The sequence below is a fragment of the Saccostrea echinata genome, unplaced genomic scaffold (assembly GCF_033153115.1).
Source record: "Saccostrea echinata isolate AGI-Se365-2 ecotype Australia unplaced genomic scaffold, CSIRO_AGI_Sech_v1 ptg000014l, whole genome shotgun sequence".
NCBI lineage: Eukaryota > Metazoa > Mollusca > Bivalvia > Ostreida > Ostreidae > Saccostrea > Saccostrea echinata.
Window position 1 is genome coordinate 2732528 of NW_026889763.1, and position 10759 is coordinate 2743286.

Consider the following 10759-nt stretch of genomic DNA (forward strand, 5'->3'; position numbering starts at 1 on the left):
AGAAATGGCCCCGCTAGCGTAATGCTTAGCGTGTTCAATTTTCACGCGGGCGACCTGGGCTTAATTTCCAGAATGTCTGGATTTCTTTGTACCCTTTTTCAGCTGAAATATAATAATGTGTCTTTGAAATGATATCTGGTATAATTTTCTGTTCGAATTACGCAATATTTTTTTACATACAATTTACGTTTTATAGTATTTAATGAAGGAAGGAATTAAATGGAATACGCAACGTTATACAGATAGTGTTATGAGTGAGGAATCAACTTCTCTAATAATGGAGAAGGGACGGAAGACCTTCTTGATGCCATGGCAACAAGTTTCTAGTTATTATTATTATTTTTAATTTTTTACTCTTTAATTTTGTGCACGCGATTTCTCGAAGACTATTGGATGGATTTACATTAAATTTTCAGGAATTATATGCTGTAATATGAACTTGATCTATCTGAGAGAAAATTTACATGTTAATTTCCGATACCAAGTTACAGACCATTTTCTGATTTCAAAATGACATTTTGTCCGCGAATAATCTCAAAAACGACAAAAGACATCAATGTCAAACTTGCAGGGATTATAGTTCGTGATAGATACTAGCCGGGTCGCTACTTTTCGTTCATGGTGGACACTTCTGGTCGCTACCGGAAGTGATCAAAGAAATCGTTAAATTTCAACTTTCCGTTTTTAAATCAATACTTATATCACATTATTGCATCTCTTTTGTAGTTTCGAAATATGTTGGTGCTACCGGAAACAAAAACGTCAACTTCCGGTTATAAGAGAAAAACTACATAATTTGAGTATTTTTCTTTCCCATTAAAATCTTTTGTAGCTGAAGTATTTGAAATGAATTTTAAATATGTTATTCAGACTGCAAATGTCTAGAGCAACGTCAAATGTCTTTGCAAAATTCACTTCCGGCTGCGTGTTTTTCTGTCCTCAAAATGAGAAGTTTTCAGATTAAAATCTCGGAAACGGTAAGAGATTAAGATACCATACTTATATGAGTAACAGACCTTAAGATGTAGCAAAACCATTTGGATTCAGAGCGTCAACCGTCACTTCCGGTCGTCACAGGAAGTGATCAAAGAAATCGAAAATTTCAACTTTTCTTTTTTTAATAAAAATTGCATCACTTTATTGCATCTTTTTCGCAGATTCGAAAGATGTTGGCCCCGCCGGAAAAAAAAAACGACAACTTCCGGTTATAAGAGAAAAGCTACATAATTTGAGTATTTTACTTTCCCATAAATATTCTTTATAGATAAAGTATTTGAAATGAATTTTAAATATGTTATTCAGACTGCAAATGGCTAGAGTAACCTTAAACATCTTTCAAAAATTCACTTCCGGTCGCGTGTTTTCCTGCCCTCAAAATGAGAAGTTGTCTGAGCGAGATCTCAAAAACAGGTAAAAGATTAAAACACCAAACTTTTATGAGTAATAGAACAAAAGATGGTCAGAATAATGTTCTAAATACTATTTATTCTTCCATTATTTGCAAAATGGCCCCATTAAGGACTTGAAGGGGTGGCCCCTAAATATTTCCATTCTACATAGCTCGAAAACGAAAAGAAACTTTTGAATGGTTGTTGATGAAAATATCTTTACAATCACATGACCTTTCATTTGATATGAAGAAAAAGGGGCTGACCCCTTCAAATTAGGGGCCCAGAGGGGCCAAAAGTCTTTCATCTATAACTCTTTAAGGATAAGTGTTTTGTTATATACTACCGAAACAAAAATGTTTATCTTTACGATTTGCAACTATATATTGTAAAATTGTGATTTTATATTACGTAATGAGGGGGCATAAGGGACCAGAATGCTAAATCTTTTACTCTTTTTATATCTCGAAAAGGGAAAACATTTTGATAAGCATTATTGAACAAAAGATGTTCAAGATAATGTTATATGAATCAGCACAATGAAATTTAAAAAGTGAAATTTTTATATCATATTTTAACGAATATCTAAGTCAAAATCACATCTCATCTTATCGAAAAAATCGACGGAAGACCTACTCGTTGCTCGCAACGAGATCTCATCTAGTTGTATATATGTTTTGATCTTCCGGGGGACTCATCAAAAAGTTTCCGCTAAAAATGCTCATTCCATTTGTATTCTAATGTATTAGTGATATTTTATTTTTTGTTATCTTTTATTATCATTTAAAGTCTCTGAAGGCGTCATTACTTAACCAGCATATAACTGAACTGCTCTTCTGTGCGTCGAAACGTCATCAAACATCGCCATTTTTCCTGTGTTGCGTTTAACACTTTCCTATTTCAAAGTCTCGGAAAACAGCCAAAATTTAAGGAAATTCCTTGATTTTTTTAATTGAAGACGTAAAGGGTAGTGAATTAAAATTATGATTATTTTTAACCCAATCTTATCTATTTAATACTTTTATTTCGAAATAATACTCGCATTATTCCCTGATAAAACCTTGATTTTTTGGTCGTGTGCCATAGGATCATATCCAGTGAACATTCAAGTATGTGTAATAAAATCCTTATTTTTGACTACAATTTATTTAAAAAAAAAATAGATGTACTTAAATATGATAAATAAATACTTGCTGAAAATTTTAATTAGCTCAGTGGGTGCAATATTTTTTTTTATATATAAAACGCGATGACCACGATTTTACCGGACAATCCTCGTATACCCTGTAAAATGGACATCTACGTTTCACGCTTGACTTAATTGCTCTCAGATTTGAAGTAGACGTCTCCAAAGATCAAGGCGTTGAATTTTCCATTTAATTTTAGATATGTGTCTGCTACATAAAAGCGAAATTATTTCACTATTTGTAAACCCCTCCTTAGAAAACAGACAAAATAACTTTTCGATTGGTGCATTATTTCTAAGCACTAGCGCTTCATGAAATATGCCTACGTGACAAATCTGTGTGATTTACATACCAATAATTCACACAAAACTTTAAAACATTCCTCAAATAAATACATATCATTGAATATTCTTTGTGCCTGAAAGGTGTTTTTTTCTTTAAATACATGTACATATATATTCATTTGCTAATGTCTTTCCACGTATGTCAATATTAACGAAATTGGTACCCAATTTTCGTTGACATAAAGAGATCATGTGATCAGACTTTCTTGCCTATGCAAAGCAAACTGCACGAGACATTTGGAAGGTCTAGAATGTGATGTCAAATGACTTGTACATAAGCGTTATGTTGCATTTCTATAACAAAGTGTAAATAGAGCATTTTTTTTTCTTTATAGCACAAAGAAAAATAAAATATAAATATAAGAAGAAAATACCGGTATCATTTTTAGAGTTTCATTGGGATATGACATGAAGTTGGTGATCAAATCTAATATAACGCCTTTAGGGCTTTTTGGGATTTGAAATATCACATCCCAGAGAAACTCTAAAAATGATATCTTTTTTATTAAGTAACAATAGTTTACTAAGAACAAGACCTTACTTTACATGCACCTAGTATCATACATTAGGCATGGTAAAGGATTTTTTCATGAAAAAAAAAAATCACAATTATTTTTACACTGGTGATTATTTCACTTTTTCACAAATCATTTATAGCCTATTTGAGTTTTGTTATTCATCAGGTAAAACAAAGTTATATCACTGTAATGTGACTATCCCCCTGTCAAATTTCATACAAATATTTTTAAAAAAAAAAAGTCTATGAAGTATGGGACTCTCTAAACCTCAGAAAAAAATTTGAATTTGACATTATTTGTCAAGCACCATTGAAAGTGGTAGGATATGCGTCGGAGACTAATACAATTCCATTTCTTCCATAATGCTCACTTAATAAGTCTATTTATGATCCCAAAACAATGGGTGTGGTCATATACTTTTCTCTCTGTTTCTTCTTATTATTATTTTCTTTTTTCGGTATTCTTCGGGGTTTTTTTTTTTTGTCTGCTCATCTAACTGAGTTGAAATCTTTTTAGACATAGTATGTAGATATTCTCGTGGGAGGTCATTTTACCTGCACATGCATGTACACAAATAAGGGTGCGTGCAATGAGTGACATTACTGATATACCTATATAGCAGTAACTTATATATTTTTTTGTTGATATGCTTTGAAACTCATGACATAGAAATATATTAGCAGAGTAGAAAAAATGACACAGTGAAATTAGCATGAACTTCTGCGCATGCACGTGTGCTTTCCTCTGATTACTTAAAACATATATTTCAATATCTTCCCTTTTTTTGTTTTTTTTTTGTTTTTTTTTTTTTACAAAATAGAAAATTATGATAAAGGTATATATATATATTAAAAAGTTCTACAAAATGTTTTATATGGAAATTCTTGAAAACGTGTACATTCATGTCTGCTGCAATTTGATTGGCATAAACATAAAATGGCTGTAAATTCTATAGTTTATAATAAAACAGGATGAAATTAAGAATATAGAAAGGTATATTAATAGGTTCCTTAATTGTGTTACTACCAAAATTGAATGCAAGAACTTGCATGCACGAGTGCCTATTTCTGATTGTTAATATTCATGTTGCAGAATGCTTTAACTTTCTTTAAATTTTTTCAGTCTTTGTTATGGCATTTTATGAGACAATGTTTATGATACATGTACATGTAAATCTCAAAATCATGTGCATTCAAGTGTACTTAAATTCGATTCGCTCATGCTTATATATGCATTGTTATTTCTCCAATAATTCTTTTGAAAATAAGTTGTAAACATTTATAATGCAAAGATTTTGCTGAATTAAATCAGAGACGTATAAGAGGATTATATGTCTCTGATTTAAATGAAGCTAACAGGGAACCCGAAAAGAGTAGGGGGATCATTTGAGGAACATCTGTGACAGTCTCTGTTACAATTAAAACGTATTGTAGTTAAAATGTTAACAAATATTATTTTAAAAAATCCTGCATAGTGTTGTTTGAACCAAATATATAATAAATAACTCTAAAACATTTTGTGTTTAAGATTTAATTCATTTTCTATTATAATAACTGTTGGCTACTTCAATTTCTATAGCTTCCCGCTTTGGATCTGTTAAAATCCGTGAAATAAAGAAGAATCAACTTACAGAACTGTTTTTCTAATGATGTTAATTTATCAATTTGTCAGTTAAAATTTTCAGAAAAGTAATTTAAATTATCGTCAAAATCAACATTCACTTGATTTTTTTTTTTACTTCTATATCTTAATTCACAATCTCTTCCTCTTATAAAAAAAATAATTTATTTTTTTAATATAATTATTATTTTTGGAATAATTTTATTATCAGATTATAACAATAATAATAACTGTCAACAAATAATAAACATGTACATGTATCTCAACTTGGATCCGCGCCTTCTGGTGAAGGACTATTAATTAAAGAACGAGGGCGCTTTTGATTGGCATTCGGCAGGAATCTGGGCGCACTTGAAAAGTGAAAAATTCATTGACCTGTTACATGAAATTTTAGCATTCTTTTGATGTATCGGGTTCCTGTGAAATAGGAAAGGGAAATATTTTCCCGATATTTTATATTAATTTGCTAAAAAAGAATTTGAAAATTGGCTAAATGAGTCATTTGATACAAAATGTTACATTTTCAAACACGTTTTTCTAAAAATTTGCTACCTCTGGGTCATCTCTCCATGATTTTGAAACGTTATTTGTATGCATTTTAATGCAAAGAAACTAACAAACATTTGTAAAAAATGGAGAGAAGACCCAGAGACGATAAAAAATGAACTTTTTCCAAAAAAATTCTGATGTGTAAATGCGGTGCTTCATTGTCGCTTTAAAAACCATAAAGTGTGTGTAGTGGTGATAGCTCAGTAGTATGCGTTACCCGTACAGTGCAATGTAAAAGAAATATTTTTGGTTCGCTATAGGTGTTTATTATTTATATCAAGCGTTACTAAGTTTTACATGTAGTAATCATTAAGATAAGTGGACTGATATATTAATTTAACAAAGTATTTCAAGCTAAATGTAACATTTTTCCATGTGCGTAACTTTGTAGAATATGTCCAGCTGTGGTCAGACGACCAAATCGTAGACATTTAAACTATAAATGTTTCGTGCGCTTTATTCCTGCAGATTACACGCCAAACACGCCCATCTTCTTTAATAATAAAGATATGTAAGCTGCCAGAACATTAAAACCATATACTCTCTATCAAATAAATTATGATTTTGTTAAACCAACATGGCATTTGTTCTTTTTTTAAATAATTCTACTAATTTTGCCTATGCTGTAGGTACCTGTGATTTCACCTATGTAAGGTGTAAATCGAAAACGAGGCTCAGACAAACTCCGATGTAGAGGTGTTAAATAATTGGATCATTCTTTGAATACTGGTGTTAATCAGCATTTACTTTTATGATATATGAAAAGATATGAAAAGAAATTATGATTTTTCATATTAATGTCGTTTGTGATGGCGTATAAAGACTGAAAAAGAATTCTAAAGCATATTTTAGCTTTTGGTTGGGTGCTATTCATTTCATTTCCACGCTTAAAATGTTTGAACTAAAATACGCAAGCTGTAATATCTTACTAAATTCATATCGTTATTAAAAAGCATTTTCTTGAGTATATGCTGAGGAAATAGCCGTAGTATATATACTACTTTCGCTTTGTCCGCCATATAAAATAATACTAAGATTTGAGTACATTTTCGTCAAAACAAAACAGAGTTGGGCGCCCTTTGCTTTACCGTGCCTACATACTTTTTTTTCATTCTGCGCTTTGAATATATTTTTTGTCCTTGCAATTTTACAGATGTAAAATACATGTCAGGGAAAATTAAGGGATACACAAGTTGACAATAATTTCCACAACTGGTATTTTAGTCATTTGAAAATTTCGCCAGTTTTATTTTTACTGTGATAATTTGGACTAAGGAAATCGGAATCTGATCATTTTTCCTTTACCGTCTTTTTGCATATCCGAATAGAAATCTTTAAATAGAAAAGGAACGAAATTAGTTTATAAAATCAAGTCGAAGCGTCTTGGTTCTTTCTTTATCTTTCAGGCGAGCAATTATTTCTGTCCCAGCGAACTCTAGTTCAACAGTGCACTCATATGAAAGAGGAAAACCATCTTCAGGAGCATCAATTTCTATTGTTCCATGTTCATAGCATCCCTTTTCAGTGACATATCTCTGAACTGTTTCCGAGTCTGATCGAAAAAGGACGCAACGGATTGGCTTAAATCGTTTCTCTTTCCTGTTTTCATCATGAAAAGATTCTTCCAATTCATATGAAGAAACATCACCCAGTTTTATCATAGAACCTTTTCGATAAAGTACTCGAAAACATTCTTTACACCACGTTTCCCCCTCTTGTTTTACTTTTTTCCTGGGATCATCTTCTTTTTCCTCAAAGGGCCTCATGGTTTGGATTCCGTAAGAACATTTACACACACGTGCTTTGATCACATTGTTTTCATGTCCATAAAGCACAGCTCCTTTAAGAACAGCAACAGACGAATCGAAAGGAACATAAACAGGTATTGTTTTTGCATACTTTCGGAGCTCTGATGTCATCACAACAGATTGGGCTAATCCTCCAACAGCTAGCACACTGGTTATATCACTGTGCTTTTTAAGAATCCGTTCCATTTCTGCAAATACGTTTTTAGCTAAAGGCAAGATGAGATTTCCGGACAAAAATGAAGAAGGCAAGAAAAGTTTACCTCGCGCTTTAACCTTTATACCGGGAAAAGCAACATCACGTTTTTCAAAACGATCTTCTAATTTACACCCCCAAGTCTTTTCTGCAATGAGTTTTAGAGACAGCGGAATCTGTAAACATAATGGTTTTTCTGATTTTCGCTTTTTTTGCTCAAACTCTCGTATGAATTGCATGTGATCTGACATATTTTCATGTTTAAATTTTTGCATGTTATTTTTTCCAAAAACATCATCTAGCCATTGACAAAACTTTTCATTGATAGATGTTCCACCAAATGGACCTCCAGTGGCTTCCTCGACAATGTGGATTTCTTTTTTACTCTTTATCTGAATGACACTGATATCTGTTGTTCCTCCTGAAAGTATTTTAATAAAAAATATGCTTAAAATTTCAACAATTGAAGTTTTCAAAACTTGAATAAATTGAATTCAAAGATGCAAGAAGAAGTACTATCGCCACCATCACCTCCCATATCAAACACCAATATTTTTTGTCCTATTGAAAACTTTGTCCTTTCTTCATTCTCAGTCATGTCTTCTATAGCATTTATATTAGTCAACTTCTGTTGCAACTTCTGTTGCCAACAATAAAGAGCAGCCGCTTCTGGTTCATACACAAACATCAAATCTCTTGACTGTATGCCTGCCTTTAGAACACAATTTTTATGACATGTGAAAATCTTACATTTAATATCATATGCATTAGACGTTTGTTTAAAAAACATTTCTTATTAGCCCCTTCTAAGTGCTTTACATGTACCTCCTCAGCAGCCTCCTTTGTGAACTGCTTAGCAGCATCTGACCAGATGGCGGGAACTGTCAGCACCCATAGAATGTCTTCCTCACGAGGAGGAAACCCCCTCTTTTCTAGTGACTTGAAGAGAACTGCTTTAAGATGGCGGATTATCATACTAAGTATGGTAATTCCTGGCATTGGTTTGTCACATTCATCACAGATCGTGTCTGATCGAGATAGTTTCTGGACAAAAACAAATCAATTTACGGAGAAAATGAAAAAAATAAGATAATTCTTTGGGCAATAAAAAGAAAATAATAAACAGTTTACTTTAAAATACTGTAAGGCAATTTGGCTTTTTAACATACGGAAATTAGCATATGGAAATTAAATGATCAAATCAGAAGATCAAATAAGATACTTACTTCTTTGTATAGAAGCCTCATTTTGATATTCCTGAAGAAATACCAGTCCTGGTGTTGTTCATTCTCTACCAGGCTGGAGTACTCCTCCTCAGCTTCATAACCAAAGGAATGAAAGGCTTTATCTGGAGTCAGTAGAACCGATGACGGGGCCTTGGACGACATTGTCAGGGCATCCTCACCTGACCACTGATTAACATCTATATCCAGAGGATTTAGCCGAAAGTTATTTCGAAAAGAGAAAGCATATCCGCTGTACGCAGTTCCAAAATCTATGGCGGCAACCACCATTTTACCGTCTAAAGAGCTTGCTCCTCCAGCCATTTTTATGACTAGTTTTCAGCTAAGAATTTAAATTAACACATATAAAATAAAAGAGCAGATATTTTTAAAAACTTTTTTGAATGGTTTTCAAAAAAGTCAATAAATCATGCACATGCTTTAGAAAAAAAATTAAATCTATATTACTTCGAAACAAATACCGTCAATACACAATTATTCTGCTATGTATTAATGAACAACAATGTACATATGTGTAGTTCCAAAATCTATGGCGGCAACCAATACTTTACCGTCTAAAGAACTCGCTCCTCCAGCCATTTTTATGACTAGTTTTCAGCTAAGAATTTAAAGTAATACATATAAAATAAAAGAGTAGATATTTTTAAAAACTTTTTTGAATGGTTTTCAAAAAAAGTCAATAAATCATGCACATGCTTTAGAAAAAAAATTAAATCTATATTACTTCGAAACAAATACCGTCAATACACAATTATTCTGCTATGTATTAATGAACAACAATGTACATATGCGCAGTTCCAAAATCTATGGCGGCAACCAATACGTTACCGTCTAAAGAACTCGCTCCTCCAGTCATTTTTATGACTAGTTTTCAGCTAAGAATTTAAAGTAATACATATAAAATAAAAGAGCAGATATTATTTACACCTTTTGAATGGTTTTCAAAAACGTCAATAAATCACGCACATGCTTTAGAAAAAAAAATTAAACCTATATTATTTAAAAACAAATACCGTCAATACACAATTATTCTGCTAAGTATTGATGAACAACAATGCACATGTACCATACCACGAAGATTTCCTAATAGAATTTATAATCAGTGTTTAGAAGAAGTTACGTACAGGTAAGACATATGAATGCAAGAACAGAATTTACTTTCAGGTCATATATATATTTTTATCTAATCTAAAGCTTTAATTTGTTATATCAAAAAATTAATGTAACAATTATATTTTTTTCCATTAAAAAACACAAATGTATTTATGTAGCATTTATTTTGGCAATCTTATCATTCATTTCCAGAGTTTCCCCCCCAAAAAAAAATGGCAACAGGGAAGGTAAAGTCCAGTAATCCTAAAAAAGGTACAGAATCTATATTTCATTTCAATTAGGCTAAAAGATCCGATTCTTCTTCTTTTTTTCTGAAAGATTTATATTCGGGAAATTTACTTTTCCTGAAAATTGGCATTGTTTTTTTCGCACTACATTTATTCGAAATCTTTATCGCTTTTGATTATATACAAGGGCGATTACGAGAGCTTTGTTAACTTGGGTCGCCCTTGATTTACTCACACTGTTTACACCTTTCTTAATCAAGTGCAGTGGTGTAGACTATTGGTGCACACTCAGTGTACACTTTCCTGAACCAAGTCAATGTCCTGTGTTGAAAGGTGTAGTACTGAATTCAATATGGCAGTATAATGGTACGATTGGAAATCTGACAAATGATTTTATGAAATATTAAGGATCATGCGTCACATTCAAGTTATCTTTTTTATGAAAGCTCGCCTTTTGTCTGATTAAGATATTGCAAGTATATGTTATACGACTAACTGATATTTGTACTACTATATGTCAAGGAGGGTTAGGTTTATGGAAACAATGTGGACCAAATAAAAATTCAGT

The 10759-nt window shown here is 32.0% G+C and overlaps 1 protein-coding gene across 1 annotated transcript; it reads right to left on the minus strand.

The window, feature by feature from the left end:
- Positions 1 to 6961: 6961 nt before the first annotated feature.
- On the minus strand, positions 6962 to 9154 carry LOC133187117 (heat shock 70 kDa protein 12A-like). Its single transcript, XM_061322475.1, has 4 exons — positions 8834 to 9154; positions 8433 to 8651; positions 8139 to 8319; positions 6962 to 8028 (listed from the first exon to the last, which is right to left on the minus strand). Exons 1-4 carry the CDS (start codon positions 9152 to 9154, stop codon positions 6962 to 6964), a joined length of 1788 nt encoding a protein of 595 aa, XP_061178459.1.
- Positions 9155 to 10759: the final 1605 nt, after the last annotated feature.